At 45.0% G+C, this 17,126-nt stretch overlaps 1 protein-coding gene across 7 annotated transcripts in view; it reads right to left on the bottom strand.

Annotated features, from left to right (window-relative positions):
* Arhgap17 (Rho GTPase activating protein 17) overlaps positions 1-15,601 on the bottom strand; it is an 84,859-nt gene extending 69,258 nt beyond the window's left edge. For 5 of the 7 annotated variants that reach the window (XR_013426985.1, XR_013426986.1, XM_078024177.1 and 2 more), the window contains exon 1: positions 15,339-15,601. Coding sequence is in view for 5 of the 7 variants with exons in the window: in XM_078024177.1 (XP_077880303.1) it covers positions 15,339-15,391 (53 nt within the window). In the remaining 2 variants the exon portion in view is untranslated. The remainder of the gene's footprint in view (positions 1-15,338) is intronic. The other 2 variants (XM_078024179.1, XM_078024181.1) reach the window with 2 other exon arrangements.
* Positions 15,602-17,126: the final 1,525 nt, after the last annotated feature.

The raw sequence follows: 17,126 nt of genomic DNA, 5'->3' as shown, positions 1-17,126 counted from the left end.
TCTCTTCACTAGAAAATTTTCCTACCATTAATAATTTCAAGAACCTATGATTAGAGATATCACTTTGATCTGCTGTGCTATATTATGGCAGTTATACTCATATGAATTCATTAAAAATTAAATTAAAATCAATTACTGCAATGTCAAGAGAAGAAGTTATAGGCAGGGAGTAGGCAGAGCACTATAACCTGGCAAAGGAATTCTCTGGCATTACAGGGCAAACCTAGCATTTTATTTTATCTGTATATTGTTTAAACAGGACACTGGTCTTTTCTTACAACCACAGGAATGTTTTTTTTTTTCTTTTTTTGGTGATAGGGACTGAACCCAGAGCTGCAATCTCTGCCAAAAAGCTCCTGCTAAGGAACACATCTTACACACACATCTCCTTGTTGCCAACAACTCCAGGGTGGAACCCAAAGCACCCCAAAGGAGCCAGTAAGGCCCCTGTGGATATAGGCCAATTGCTAATTCCAAGAAAGTTCAAAAAGTGTTTTTGCTCTTGGTATTACATAGTGATTAGAGTGTAGACTCTGGAGACAGGGCACTAAGTCTGTGGCCTCAGGCAAGTTCCTGAGGGAAGGATGGAAGGGGGCCCACACTGAGCTGCAGGTACAAGGAGGAAACAGGGAGAAAGTCCAAAGGTAGAGTAGACAGGCAAAGTGACGTGACATGGGGACGAAGTGAGCCGAAAGAGCCCAGGACGACTGCTGGGTGTCTAGCTTGAGTGCTGGCTGGATAGATGCTAGGACCCTTTGCCTGAGAGGAAGTTGGAGGACTTGAGAGTGTGGCACATGAGGTCAGCTCTGGACATGCTGAGTTGAAGGGATCTGCTGATCCTTCCAGGAGACAGAAAGGGCCTCTCAACATCAATGCCCAGCTTGCTTTAAGTACTGGCAGCCAGAGTGGGTTTCTGGGCGTGTACTCAGAATACAGTTCCTGCAGAGAAGGTGGAAGCCAAGGACAAAGGACTCAGAAGCGCTAAAGCGGGAATAGAAAGGAGTCCTAGAGAGGTCAGAGAAGCCACCAAAATGAAGTACAAGCAAAGCCAGGATAAGTGATAGCTGAAAAGTGCCAACTGAGGGCAGGAGGGGTGAGGAAGGGAGTGTGGGCACTGGAGGCCAAGATGCAGGTCCTGCAGGGAGGAGAAGCCATCTTGACCCTCCAATACCATTTTCATTTTCTTTTTTCTTTTTGTACCAAGGATTGAACCCAGGGGAGCTTAACCACTGAGACACATCCCCGACCCAGTCCTTTTTATTTTTTAGTTTGAGACAGGGTTTTGCTAAGTTGCTGAAGCTAGCTTTGAATATGCGACCCTTCTGCCTCAGCCTTCTGAGCTGCTGGGATCATAGGCATGCACCACCGAGCCCAGCATTTTTTCCTATTTGTCTAAAAACAAATATTGGAATCACTTCTTTTCTAGTTTCTACAAAAATTAATTTAATATTTTGATTGGTTTGGGATTCATTCATAAGGTAGTAGTGATTGGGTGCCTCCTCTGGTCTAGGCCCTGCAGATACAAAACAAATGAAAGGGGTCCTGGAGACCAAGATGCAGGGCACTGAGAGGAAGGAGAAGCCAAGAGAAAGCTGAGGAACCCCTGACCATGTCAGCCACTGAGAAGGCAGAGGCAGGGGAGAGAGGGAGGCTGGGAAGGCAAGGCAGAAATGGGAGGTCCAGTGAGGCAAAGCGTGGGACCATGCCCAGGCTGGAAGCTGGCCTTGGGTGGCAGGCTCAAGGCACACAGGGCCTACACAAGCACAGAGACTGGTCAACTTGAGCAGTAGCATATCCAGATTTCTCTGGAAATTAGGAGCCAGGTCATCCAAGGAGAGTGGGTGTGTCTGGGACAGGGTGGAACAGCTTTGAGGAAAGTGAAAGTCTGGCAGAGGCACTCAGGAAAATGGGAGGGGAACCCAGCTAAGGACTGGGAGGCAGTGTGAAGGCACTGGAGGCAGCACAGCCCAGCTGGCAGCCCTGACCTGCACGCCCTGCATCCCAGGTACAGGAGAGAAGCAGCCAAAAGGCCAGGCTGTTATTCTGCAGATCAGGTGAAAGGAAAAGGACAGCTGGACAGAGTATTAAAAACCATGTCCAAGAGGAGCAGGCAGCAGGGACTCTGGCTGGAGAGGTAGTGAATAGGACTGTGCGAAGCTGCAGAGAAAGAGGAATCTGGAAAAAGAGACTGTGGTCAGACCTGACAGAGGGTCAGGGCAAGATTGCAGAGGTGCTTCTTACAAACACAAGGGAAAATTTCTTTTCAGAAAAGAATGCCAGTTCACATCCAGCCCCCACTCCCCCCCACCACTCGCAATGTGTGACAGACTCTTTTCTCTCAACTCCTAAAACAGTAACATACCATCATCTTGTACTGTGATCATTTTTTTTTACTTGTAGTTGGACACAATACCTTTATTTTTATTTATTTATTTTGATGTGGTGCTGAGGCTCGAACTCAGCACCTCACACATGCTAGGTGAGCGCTCTACCACTGAGCCACAATCCCAGCCCAAAATGTGATAATTTAGTAAGTGAAAAATAGAATCGTGAAACTATGTTTCTTAAATGACTATAATTTTGAAAATAGTCTCATATGTTTCCTGGACATGTCTTTCATCTGTGAACTTTCTGTTCATGGTATTTGCTCATTAGGGGGGCATTCTTTAGTTCTTTTAGAACTAGATACACTAAAGCTGGATACAGTGATTCTCTGTTGCCCTGGCTATCAGTTTTTTCCAATTGGTCACTCAAGGTATTTTTAATTATGATATCATAACATGTGTAACAGGATTTTTTTTAATTGTTTTTGTTTGTTTGTTTGTTTGTTTGTTTGTTTTGCAGGTTTGGGGACTTAACCTAGGGGCTTATGCATGCTAGGCAAGTGCTCCAGTACTGAGCTCCACCCCAGCACAGAGTTTATTTAATGTGGATAAATATACAGGTTATCTTGTATTGTTCCTTCTCTGCACTTCTATGCCAAACCATGAAGTACTTTCCATGATAAGCCTGATTTTCTTCTACATGTTTTTCTTTTTTTTTTTTTTTGCGGGGGGCATTTCTGGGAATTGAACCCAGGCCTCACATGTGCTAGGCCATCTCTCTACCACTGAGTTACATTCCCAGCCCCTACATGAAACCCTTAATCCATTTGGAATTTATTTTGGCCTGTGGTGATGAGGTGAAACCGAAACCTGGCTATTTTTCCCAGTACCAACCTGCCATCTCCTACTATTTCCTCACTGTCTTATGATGCCTCTTTATCACAAGCCAACTTCTTAAACATACCAGGGCTTGCTCCCCTGCGGTGTCAGGAGTCTTGTTTTACAAGCAGGGAACACAGCAGAAAGGCTGGCTGGGCCAAGGTCAGACTCAAGCCCAGTTCACTTGTCACTACACCCCACTGCCCTGAGGCAGTATTCATTTTAGTGAGGCATCATCTAAACTTTAAAAAACATAATAACTAATTGCCAAGAAAGCTGATCCTGAAGATAAAATAAACTGATGATCATGAAATCTCATCACTGAAAGACCACTTCTTTTTAGAACCTGCGTGTATGCTTGAGACTAGCAGAACAGCCCCCGCCTGCCCCATGCAAGATGTACACCTGGACTGATGACAATTCTCCAGAGCAGTTCCCAGCATGTGAGCTGCCAGCCAGTCAGGGGGGTTTGTTCCTCTGGGGGTTCTTGTTCATAGGCTTGAGGATAACTCGAAGCCCATGAAATCACATACAAGTATGTGTATATAGGTGATTTTTTCTGGCCAGAGCATTGTTAGAACCTCCATCTACATCTGTAGGCAACAAAGTTTCTTTTCCTAAAGGCTGCCCTAAAACTCAGAGGCCACAATTAAGTCCACTGTCTTGTGATCTGCTAACCATTTCTTTAATGGTGACATTAATATATTGCCACATATGCTCCACATACATCTTCTCACCCTTTCTCAATTTTTGCATTCATTTCCTCCTAAGTCTGAAGTGCACTGCAATTGTTTTTGACATGTAGTTGGACCACCATAGGTTCAGCATCCTGCACTTAAGATTACCTGCCAATCTTACAATTAAGACACAGAATAAAAGCTCAAACATCAAATGCACTCAAAGATGTATGGCTCAAAAAAGGGAAGGATGAGCTGGGGTTGTGGCTCAGTGGTAGAGCACTCGCCTAGCATGCATGAGGCACTGGGTTTGATCCTCAGCACAACACAAAAATAAAATAAAATAAAGATATGGTATCTACCTACAACTAAAAAATAATTAAAAAAAAAAAAAAAAAAGAGAAGGATGCTTTCAGGCTTTTACTAAACACTGTCCATATTACAACACTTGTATTTACCAAGATTCCTATCATGTCTCTGGAATGCCCGATAAAGAAACAGTTCTACAACTACAATTGCTTTACCAATTGTAGCAATTAAATAAAGGATAAAAAAGAAATCACCAAAGAAATAATAGAAAATAGTACTGCACTGCTATAGGCCCAGCTACTCAGAAAGCTGTGGCCACAGGATCACTTAGGCCCGGGAATTCAAGGCTAACTTGGGGCCACAAAGGAAGAGCCTGTCTCGCAAAAAAAAAAAACAGAAACATTACACAGATAATATTATGTACACAAAACTGTTAGCTATATTGGGGCTGGGGTTGTGGCTCAGTGGTAGAGTGCTCACCTAGCAAGCACAAGGCACCGGGTTCGATCCTCAGCACCACATAAATGTAAAATAAAGATATTGTATCCACCTAAAGCTTGAGAATATTTAAAAAAAAAAAACCTGTTAGTTATAACTAGTTAAATAATTTAACATATAGAGAACATTAATATTACCGAGATTCACCAACTAAAGTAGTAAGGCCCTATTCTCAACAATACAGAAGAGACTCCTTGCTTTGCACAGAGTACCACACTCCTGCTATAAACATGATCAACCTTCCGATCTCCCCTCAGGACATCTCACAACCTCTATCAATTCTCCCCAAGGCTTAGGTCACACATTTACTAGGCCATAAATGCCTGTGTTTGATTTATTTTTTTTCTCCCAAGGCCTAGCCCAGAGCAGGCATCCAATGAATATTATCATAATAAATAAACCCCAAACCAATCAAAATTGTTAAGTGAGTTTTTCTAGAAACTAGAAGAGAGACTGATATTCATTTTTAGACAAAAATGGGAGAGTGTGCTAAAAAGATAATTTGAAGGAGACCATATTTAAAAAAAAAAAAAAAAACAAAGAAAGTGGGGCTGGTGGATATGGTTCAGTGGTAGAGTATGTGCCTAGCCCTGGGTTCGATCCCCAACTCGGGGGGCAGGGGGACATAACAAACAAAACGTGGTCAGTGACAAATTATTCTGCTCCCTACTTCAGTAAAGAACATCCAACCATAACTTAAACCTCAACTCTTTTTTTTCTCTTTTCTTCAACCCAAATATTACAGGGTTAAGTATTCTTTCCAATCAATCCCCAATGCCCCTGACTATCATCCTCTCTTAGACTGTTTTAACAGCTTCTTAACTAGTCCCCACTCCACACTTCCGTGTCTTAACTAGGTTGCTGCCAGACTTCTCTTCCTAAAGCGCCACCCTCACCTTCTCAACCTTCCCCTAATTCTACCCAAGTATTCTGCAAACAGAAGTACTAATGACAGGGACAAAAGTCAATCAATCAACTATCTTGCCAGGTATGGTGGCACACACCTGTAATTTCAGCTACCAAGGAGGCTGAAAGTTCAAGGACAGCCTGGGCAATTTATCAAGACCTTGTCTCAAAATAAAAAATAAAAAAGGCTGGGGATGTACTACAGTGGTAGAGCACCCCTGGTTTCAATCCCTAGTACCACACACACACACACATACACACAAAAAAAACAGTTGGTATAGTCAGTCAAGGTAGGTCATATATTTTTGTCCTGCCATCTTGGGGTTTTATTAATCCTGGCACATCCAAAAATGCAAAAGCAGCAACAGTATTAAAACAATTTTAAGATCAGGAGCTGGGGTTGTGGCTCAGCACATGCAGGGCGCTGAGTTCGATCCCCAGCACCACATAAGAATAAATAAAATAAAGGTATTGCATCCAATTACTACTAAAAAATAAATATTTTTTAAAAAATGATTTTAAGATCAGATGAACAGTTGTTATGAAAATAAAAAGGTACACTGTGCAAAATAACACAATAAATTTTCAATGAACAACAAAATTGCCCATTATGGGGAAAGATGATCATTAGTTAACATAAGGGACAAACATAAGTATATGGTGATTCTAAAGCTTTGAAGAACCAACCTACACTTTCTACAGGATGGAATGCACCCAGGGGCTGTGAATTTAAATACCACAACCACTCTGGACTTAAGAACAAATGGATCTATAATAGCCATTCTCTACCCAAATGATGTGAAATAAACCAGCTAGAGAGGATTGTTCCCCTAAGAAACCTGATAATGGTTGTCTTTTTCACATTTATAGATAAAACATCCAGAGTGTTAAGTTTCCCCAAAGGAAAACTGTTAAAATCTGACCTGTTAAAATTCTCTATTGCCTGCTCTCTGCCTGCCTGTTACCTGGATCCCTCAGGTGTTACATGTCCAGAGAAGCCGGTATTGAACCCCCAGGCACATGAGACCTCCCCCCCCTCCCAGGCTCCCTGGACCCTAGCACTCACCACATCTAGTGAGGAAGAAATACTCTGGTGTACCTCTCCCAGGTCCAGCTGGGCTTGGTTTCAAGTGGCCATCCAGGCAGCATATCTGCAAGCATCCAATGACCAAGTGAAATCCAAGACGGTCGGTTTGTAAATGTTTGCTCTGACAGGTGACATGCATTCCTGAACATTTATTTATATAAATATTTGTATTAATCTGAGCAACTTTATTTGGCCTACAACTTATGATTTCAACTTCTTAAGAAACATGAATTTGAACACTGGGGAAGAATGCTGAGAAACTGCAGAAGAAATGCTAATGAAACATTGAAGGCGAGATCAAAGAGATAAGACCAAGAGGCATCTCTGACAAGGATGATCCAAGAAAGAAAACTGGGAAAGAAGAGGAGAAAAACACATCTCTGGACAATTAAAAGGAAATAGCTGTTACAAATAATCAATACACTGCAATCGACATGAAATATCATAACACAAGATGCCAGGTTTTACAATCTCGAGTGCTGAAGCAAACTTAATACTGTTTTCCTACTGAACATACCTCTCTCTCATTTCATTTGCTACATTAAGTGTGACCTATTCAAAAGACAGTTTCTAATAAATGTCAAAGACTTGACAAAATCTGCTTCATATTCTGAAACTTATATTAAATTTGCACCTAGTCAAGAATAAGCTCTTTCAAGATTCCATCAATGCATTCTTTAAGTAATGTTTGAGAATGTCAACTTGTTTATACTAAAATGTATTAATTAACCAAAGAATGGTATATATTTCATTAACTACACCTAAGACCCACTAGACTAAGTTTATCTTCCCTACTTATGTTCTTAGAAACTGGTTGTAGTTTGAGTACCCAATAGCATTTGGCAAGTTTTCAACAGACACTTGTCAAAACAAACTGGTAACTCAACAATGAAATTGGTAACTAAACATCAATGCAGTGACAACTAAATAAACAAATGATACATACAGAAAACTCAGATAAGGAACCACAAGTACACAGACACGTTCACTTTGATCTTGATGAATAAAAGGTAAATAAGGGGCTGGGGATGTGGCTCAAGCTCGCTCGCAGGGCATGCGTGCGGCCCTGGTTCGATCCTCAGCACCACATACAAACAAAGATGTTGTGTCCGCCGAGAACTAAAAAATAATAAATATCAAAAAATTCTCTCTCTCTCTCTCTCTCTCTCTCTCTCTCTCTCTCTCTCTCTCTCTCCCCTCTCTCACTCTCTCTCTTAAAAAAAAAAAAAGGTAAATAAGTGGCAAATTTTTTAAAAGACAGTATCTGATACCTAGGGAGACAGGGAAACCTGATGTTCTTCATGTTGTGAACGACAGATACATTAAGGTAGGACAACACTTTCTGCCCTATGAACTAAAGACAGCATGATCACCTTAGAAGGCAATTTGGAAGTGCTCTGGCCATACAAATATTAATTTCCTATAAATGTTAATGCCAAATTCCAGGAGTTCATCAGAAAAAAAAATAATTTAGAGGGAACAGCTATTATCAATAAAAGGGTGACTGACCCTCTAAATAAAAGAGGAGGTGGGGCTAGATGTCCAACAGAGGGGATGCAATCCAGCTCAAGCCAGCAAAGCCAGTTGGGAGACAATTTTGAGTTCAGGTGAGAAATAAGGACAGGCTGACCAAGCGACACAAAGGATGGCTAGGGAGAAGCAGAAGCCAAGTCAGGATTAGCAAGGAGGCAGACTTGGCAGACCCCAGGTACAAAGAACATGGAGGAGAAACAAGACTGGCAGGTGGGGGGTGGCATTCAATACCCTCAGGCAGGGGTCAGCAAACTTTCTACAAAGGGCAAGACTAAATACTATGGGCTCTGTGGCCACCACCACGTCACTGTTACAACTACTTAACTTTGCCCCTACAGTGTGTGGCTGTATCCTCATAAATACTTTTTTTTTCCCCAAAAAACACAGGACAGACTGGAATTAGCCTGCAGGCAAAAGCTTGGTGACCTATAGACTATAGAAAACAAGGAAACATGACAAATTAGAGGATGAAATTCGTACATTTCAATGGGATGTTTAGCAGAGACTTCAAGACACAGGTGGCAACATCAATGTGGAGATGGTTAGATGCCAGGGCTAGAGGCAAAGCACTGGAGTCATGGACCAAGGGGTGAGACTAAGGGGCTGTGATCACTCAAGGAATGGTCTGAGGAAAGGAGTCCAAGGACTCTTTCCACACAAATGATCTTCCCCATTTCTGCATCTGCAAATTCAATCCACAAATATTTAATTTTAAATATTAGGGGGAAAAAAGTTGCATCTGTACTGAACATATACAGACTTTTTTCTTGTCATTATTACCTAAAACATATAGTATGACAATTATTTGCACAGCATTTACTTTGTATACTAGTTACTAGACGCAATCTTGAGATAATAAAGCACACAGGGAGGCTGGGTCGTAGATTACATGCACATACCATAGGGACCTGCACAACTGGCCAGTTTAGAATCCATGGGGGGGCCTGGGCCAGCCCTAAGCTGACCAGGGACAAATGTGCAAAGGTGGATATGTGGACGTGTTACCTAGGATCACTATGGCCCTAGAACCTCATCCTTTTTAAAAAGGGGGCTCCTATTTTCAAAATGGGCTTCCATTTCCTTTTCTAAGGTAAATAACTTCAAATTTGTATATGGAAAGGAAATCTTCCTAAAGGCTAGGAAGACAGTTCTAAAGTAAAGTGCCTCCCAACTTTATTAGAGTTTACTAGGAAATATTTTATATACAAAAGAGATCACAGGTCTGTAAAGAGTAATAAATAGTAAAACAAATCAGCCACACCATCTCAAGCAGGGGTCCCTCACCAACACCACTTACAACTTTTCACACCACAGCATCAGTCTCCAAGTTAGAGGTCACAGCAGGCAGCCCAAAGCCAGAAAGAGCTCATAGATATGTTTTCTTTGGCTAACAGAAGGTGATTTTCTTTTCTTTTTAGTTGCCAACGTTTAAATAATAAGAAATTTCACATGGATAAATTAGCATCCAGGAGCATGATTAAAAGATGTGGCTAATGTACACCCACAAAGCAACAAGTGCCTAGAGGGGAAGAACAACTCTCCCCTTTAAATAAATATGTATTTGAGAATTCACCACAGTCCCTGCCATTTTTTTTTAACTCATTTGGCAATAGAACATCCCCTGAACTGACCAGAAACTATTTATAAACATTACATATTTGAAGTATATTCATACATTTTGACACAGAAATAATGTGCTGAGTTATGAGGCACTACCCCAGACTGCTGGAGGTATCATACAACTCCAGCCTATGTCCATGTTACTCTTGAAAACCTGAACGATTCTGAATACTGGAACATTTGAAAAGTCCCAAGGGTTTTGGGACTGTATCTACTTAAAAAAGATACTCCCAGCCAGGCATGCCCCATAATCCCAGCAGCTCAGGAGGCTGAGGCAGGAGAATCACAAGTTCAAAGCCAGCCTCAGCAACTTAGCAAGGTCCTAAGCAACTTAGCGAGACCCTGTCTGAAAATAAAAAATGAAAAAGGACTGGGGATGTGGCCCAGTGATAAAGCACCCCTGGGTTCAATCCCCACTACAAAATTATAATAATAATAATCACCCAAAGCAGATGACAGTGGGATAATATTATATGTTTAATCATATTTATATACTTAATTAATTACTGTGGCAGCTACCTACAATTGAGAAATAGAATGATAAATGCAGAACATTCTGTGGTCTGACAGAAATGCATAGTACTCATACTGACTCCAGGACCACTGTCTAGTATGATGGCAAACCCCAGTGGAACACACTGAGAACCTCTGCCAGGAGGATAACGCCCTAACAGGAAGGTACGCTGCCTTTACAGACATGACCATGACCTTTCATGGTTTATTTTTTCTCCCAGTGAAGAACAGATTTTCACCTGTAAATAACCTGTTTGATATTTTAAGGTTTCACAGCATAAAAACCACATCACAAGATCATGGAAGATCAGATTGAGAAGTTAGGAAGGCAAGAGACTTCTCTCCCACACCTGCCCTATGCAAAAGCTGGACAGAATCTACTTAGCTTGGAGCAAAGCAAGAGTGAAAATCAGTATAAGAAAAAGAAACAGTGCAGTAGGTAAGGGAGGGACAAAATGCAACTGGGGGCAAAGTAAGGGTACAATGTGTGATGGCCAACTATAGGAAGGATGCCTCACAGAAGAGAGAGGGTAAGATACCATGGGCCCAGAGGCTCTGAGATCAGCAGGTACACATGCATTTGGATTCAGTGTGAAAGTCATACTGCTGGTAGAGAAACCTGGGTTTGGATGCAAGATTCTGTCATTAACTAGCTCTATGACCTCTTTGATCTCTGGCTTCCTCATCATTAAATCAGGAATAAGTGACAGCACCTCTGGGCACAGCATCTAGCCCAAAAGCTTGATAAGCACAGAAGCTGATTAATAAACATTCGCCAATGTTAAGTCTTTCCTGATGAAGGGCAGCTCAGCCTCTGTAGTCAAAAGCATCTGGGGTCCAGAGTCAGCAGGCCTACACCCAGGTCCTGTTTCGGACACTGAGTAGCTAGCTGTACCAACTTGGCAAGTCATTTTTCTTTATGAAGCAAAGGTTATAATCTCCTATAGGTGAGAACCAGGCCAGGTGGTCCAGCACGGAGCTTTGTAAATCAAACTACTCTGGATGGTCTCAGTAAAGGAAAGAATGAGCTCTTCAACAAATCCAAAGAACTAAGGATATAGTGACAACAGGATAAGGAAGAGGGAAAATAAAATAACAGGGCCTGTTAACTTGCAGGTCCTCTGTACAAGTGGTTGCCAGCTGGTGATCCATGGGACATATCTGGCCCCAAAGTATTTTGTGTAGTCCCACATAGTGCCATGTCATTTAATTTGAATTAAATGCCATCTACTATTCATTGAGAACCATACATTTCAGGTTATTCTTGAAAACTCCAGCTGGGCCTTCATTCCCAGAGAATCAAGTTGTGGGTCATGGCCCTCCAAATCCCCTGCAGCCCCTACCTGGACCAAGTTACTCATTCATTTTACTACCCTGGCCCTCCAGGCACTTGGGTTTGAAATCTTGACTTACCTAAAGACAATTATCTAGGAAAGTACTGGGACCTCTGGGGAAGCTTTGATCACTGCAGAATCAAGAGCCAGTTAAGACATTCCCTCCCAGAGCCCCAGGACCACACCTTTCTAGTTCCATCCCTCAGGCCCTCCTTGACATTTGCTCTCATAACTTCAGGTTCCTCATCTTGGCTTTCCCCTGTCTCTATTCAGGACACCTCTAAACCTGCATCCCTGGATGATCTGCACTAAGGGTTTTCAAGAATCAGTCTCTCTGTAGCACCAGTGCATAAAGCATGAGGGGACATTCCTTGCTTGGCCAACCAGCCCCTGATCTCCTTCCTGCTGGTGACAGCACCCCAGTTTACCCTAGGGAACCAGCGCTCCTGCACTCTCAATCCACATGGCTTGGGTGGAGCAGACTTCATTCCATTTCTGGGGAAAGGCATGTGACCCAGAAACATTCAGAGCCAATTCTGGGACTTTGGCCACAGTCACAAAGTATTCTTTCCCTCTGGGACTTACACGGAGAATAATGGAAGACCTGAGGGTGGAGGAGGGCGTCCCCAAGAACATGGCCTGTCTAGAGTGGAACCCTTAGATCCAGCCAAATATAAAACCACGTTGTTCTTGGACTCTTCTGCTCACATTTGAGTCAATGAATTCCTCTTTGCTCAGGCAGCTTGAATTGGGTTTGCTTCCAACCAAAAGAGACCTAATCATTACAAGAAAAATTCCAAATAAGTGCTTGAAGTTAGAAGAAAAAGAAAAGGCTCTGCTCACACTTTTCCTTCCAAGAGGCTTTTGCTCCTTTCCTCCAACCAGTTACAGCTAAGTTTTCCTCTGTGCATGAGCTGTCCTTCTACAAGCACTTATCTCATGTATATAATTATTTTTGGTTTGCCTATCTCCTCCATCTATCTATTGAGCAGCTTCAGGGCAGAAAGCATGTCCTATTCACCTTTTATTCTTTAATACCTTGCACAGTGTGCCTGGCTTGGTCTCAAGTTGTCTATTGAATGTATGACTCAACAAAAAGCAGGTGGATAAAAAGAATCATCCTACTTCTCTGAGACACCCACATCATGAGTCCACCTCATAAGCCTTGCCCATTTTCTCTAATAGACTCATCCAGCCACTATAAACAAATTGCATCATGAGAACTCATTCCTTCCAGGCATTACTAATTCTCCACATGCTGGTCCATGGAACCCCACCATGAGTTACTCACAAGGTCTCCATCCTGCAGGAATACTTCATTGCCAGACACAAACTTAGAGCCCTATAAACTGATAAAGCAACACATAATAGGCCTGACACTTGCAGATATAACTTCCTTCTCCATCCAAATTATAGGGGGAAAACCCTTCTGTACTTTCTTGCAAAAATTCCTCTTGACCCCAATACACCCAGAATTCTTTCTTCTGGTGCCCATCAACCATTTGCTTCCTAGCAGTAACAATTCTAGGGTCTCTCCTGCCTCCAATTTTCCTTTCTAGTCCTTTATGATTAATTAAGTAAAAAAAAAGAAAAAAAAAGAAAGAAATATCTAGGAAATCAACAGCAAGAAGGCAATAGGTTCCCCAGTGAAAACAGATGTTCTGACTTTGGATGCATAACCACCACACCCTTAATAGCTCTGTAATAGCTGCAGCTTCCACTGGCATCTAGCAGCAAAGATTTTCAAACAGTCAAAGGTCAGGCTGAGAATTACAGTTCTAGTATGAATCACCATCTGCTCTATCCAGTTCACATTTTCCCAGACTTGGGCTCACACCACCAGGCAATCTAGTAAGAACCAGAATCCTGGAATTAACCACACTGATTGAATATCTGCCATAGCAGACTCTGGCAGTAGGAGGAGACACAGCCAGGACTCTCAAGGTGTGTAGGCTGATGGGGACCCAGGCTAGTAAAGAGGCAATTCAATGACAAAAAGTAAGTGGTCTATGGGATTATGACAACACCTAGGAGGGACATCCATTCTAGGCTGGAATATCAGGGACCTCCCAGAGGCACTGAAACCTTCACTGGGAGATCTGAAGGATGAGTAGGAGGTATCTGTAAGAAAGGGTGGTGAAAGAGGCTTCCAGGAGTTCCAGGGAGAGGCTAATGGGTTTTGCAGGGCCTCCTCTGGAAACTGAAAGTAGGCAAGTATGGCTAAAGTGTAAAAGTGGGAAGAGAGGCTACCAGGAAGCAGGAGCCAGGGAGACCCTAAATGGATTTTCAGATAGAAAGCACTCTGAATTTTGTATCAAAAGAGCATATGTCCCTTGCCCGACACAATGCAAAAACAGATCAAAACAACAATCTAGCAAATGTATCCTGACACTTACTAAATACTGATGCCACGATGCACTTTGCTGAAAACTCTAAGAAGGGTAAAAAAGTCACAAGAAATGATCATTTGCTTATCATGCTTTTTTGCTTGAAACATTAGCCCCTTTCCATTTCTAATCCCATCTATCTTCTAAGCTTTACTTCTTCAATTTCCTACAAACACCAGAAAAGTAAGCATGTCCAGGCTTTAGAGGAAGGGGGTAGGTAACTCTGGAAACAGAATAAACGCACACCGAGAAAATATGGTAGGATATTGTAAAAATCAAACAACACAACTAAGCAAAAAAGTTGAGGGAAACGAAACACTGTAAGAAGCAAATTTAGAAAACTCAAGAGGAAGTAAAAGTATTTTCATACACGCTAAAAACGAAGTGTCTCACGTGCTTCAACCAAACCAAACTCCCCTTAACTGTTAAAAAAAAAGAAGAAGAAAAAAAAGCAAGAGCTGTGAAAAAGAAAAATCACATCTCTTTCCAGAATAAGCAATAAATCGGTCCCGTGCAGCTCACTGCCCTGCAAGACCTTGAAATATTTGCTCCAGATAACATGGCACCTGACAATTACCTACAGAAGCGCTCAAAACCACAAATCGTTCCTGTGCAGCGGCCCGAGCGCCTCCAACCCTCTATTCTTTCATTTAAAAATCAATGCCTCTTGTGAGGCTTTAGAGCAGTCCCCAGGAAACAGGGAGGCGTACTTTCCCACACCCAAGGTGAGAAAGACTTCTTTCCAACCAACGCAAGGCGTCTCCACATCCTTTTCTTCCAATCCCAAGTTTCCAAATGTCAAGAACTTGCACTCGAGTTCCCATTCGCCCTGGGACAGGGACAGCCCGCTTCTCAGCTCCCGCAAAGCGCCTTCTGGACTCCGCCAAGCCAAGCCCCCCACCGGGAAGACCCCCGAGGTGGTTCCCGCCGCAGCCGCTCGCCCCGGAAAGGCCGGGATCGCCGCCCCGAGGACCCGCGCGGGGCGCGACGCCGGGCACGGAGGTCCTCGCGAGCCCCAGAGGAGGGCACAGCTCGGGCGCCGTCCCCGGGGCAGGGGCAGTGGGCCGCCGGACCCCGGGACAGGCTGCCGAGGAGGCCGCGGGGCTGCGGGCGGGCGGCGCCCAGGCCGCGGCGCGGAGCAGCCCCCGGCCCCTGGCCGCCCTGGCCTCGGGCGGGGCGGCGGCCGGGTCCCCAGCCTCCCGGCCCTCGGCGGAGCCGACCCGCCCCCAGCCCGGCGCGACCCCCGCAGGCCCGCCCGCCGGCGCACTCGCCTGCCCACGGTCTGGTTGGCCAGCTGCTTCATGCGGTTGAACTGCTTCTTCATGGCGGCGGCAGCGGCGGCCCGCGGGGCTCGGGCCGGGCAGGGCGGGAGACGGCCTGGCTTGCTCCTACATCGCTTCCCGGCCCGAGCGGCAGCGGCGGAGGCGGCGGCTACCTCAGCCCGGCCCCGCCCTCGCCGCGTCACTTCCAGCAGCGCCGCCCGCCCGCCCCCCGACCGGGCCGAGCGGGGCCGAGCCGAGCGGGGCGAGCCGAACGCGGCCGAGCCGAGCGGGGGCCGAGCCGAGCGGGGCCGAGCCGAGCGGGGCCGAGCCGAGCGGGGCCGAGCCGAGCGGGGCCGAGCCGAGCGGGGCCGAGCCGAGCGGGGCCGAGCCGAGCGGGGGCCGAGCCGAACGCGGCCGAGCCGAGCGGGGGCCGAGGCGAGCCGAGCCGAGCAGGGCCGAGCCGAGCGGGGCCGAGGCGGGCAGAGCACAGCTGAACCCAGCCGAGCCCTGCCGAGTGGAGCCGAGCCCAGCCGAACCTTGCTCAGCCGAGTCCAGCAGGGCCGAGCCGAACGGAGCCGAGCGGAGCCGAACAGGCCGACCGAACGGAGCCAAACAGAGCTGAGCAAGCCTAGCCCACCCAGCTCAGCCAGGAACTCCAAGCCAAAGGCGGCTGTGCGACCCCCTGCTGTCTCCACCCCCAGACCCCCAAGCAGGTCCCAGTCGGGTTCCAAACCCAGGAACCTACTCTAGTTGATATCAACTCAGGAATAGTCGCCTGTTCCACCTGGCTTTGTGGCCCATTCCTGAATTGCAAACTACTCAGAAGTCTGAGGCAGGAGGATCCCAAGTTCGAGGCCAACCTCCGCCACTTAGCAAGACTCTTCTCATAATGAAAAGTGGTGCAATGAAAGGGCTTGGGGATGTAGCTTGGTAATAGAGCACCCTTAAATTCAATCCCTAGGAGGCGGGGAAGAGGAGGAAATCCGCCCATGCGGATCAGCAGCTCCACAATCTGGTGGTGGTAGGTAGTAGCCAGCAGTGAGCAGTGAAATGCAGGCAAGGTGACAGGTGTTCTTTAAATTATTTTAGGGTCTTCTTTGAATACTTCCAAAGTAAACAATAAAGCAAAGTGTGGTAGTTAATTTGTAGAAAAGAAACAGAAGCAAAAGGAGCTAATCAGGAACTATGTCAAGAGAAAAGTATTAATGGGACTCACTCTTGATAGGCTCCATGGACGACGTTGACATGAAGCTAGGAATTATGGCTAAAGAAGTCTCCATTTATGTGGGGAGGAAGATTCCTTTAGCAGCTCAGGCGCGCTGACATAACTTCTGACCAGCTATTGACCCCAGTGCCCACATTAACGTGGGATTGATTTGTATATGAAGTCCCCCTAACTAGGATGGCCACCATGACAGTTCTGGAGAGGACCAACTAAGGTCAAAAGCTCCACGCCCAACGTGAAGGAGGAGTTGAGAACACAGGATCAGCAAAGCCTACCGAAGGTTGTCCCCAGCTCTTCTGGTAAACATCAAACAGTAATAATATTGGGGACAATGGCACCGCCAGTTATTGGAGTTCTGCTCCTCACATGTTGAAATTTGAACATTAGAGAAGCACGCAGAGGCAAGCATATAAAGCAGGATTTATTTACAAAGACTTAGACTTTACATAGACTTTACCCCGGGAGGGAGAAGGGGGCCATAGCTGGGATCCTGGTATCCCAAGAAGCGCAGTGTTCCCCCTTTTTATAAGTCCTGGGCTTCCTTTGTTCTGCCCTCTTCCCCTTACCTCTCT

Source organism: Ictidomys tridecemlineatus, chromosome 10, assembly GCF_052094955.1.
Source record: "Ictidomys tridecemlineatus isolate mIctTri1 chromosome 10, mIctTri1.hap1, whole genome shotgun sequence".
Taxonomy (NCBI): domain Eukaryota; kingdom Metazoa; phylum Chordata; class Mammalia; order Rodentia; family Sciuridae; genus Ictidomys; species Ictidomys tridecemlineatus.
This window is presented reverse-complemented; position numbering and strand designations above follow the sequence as displayed.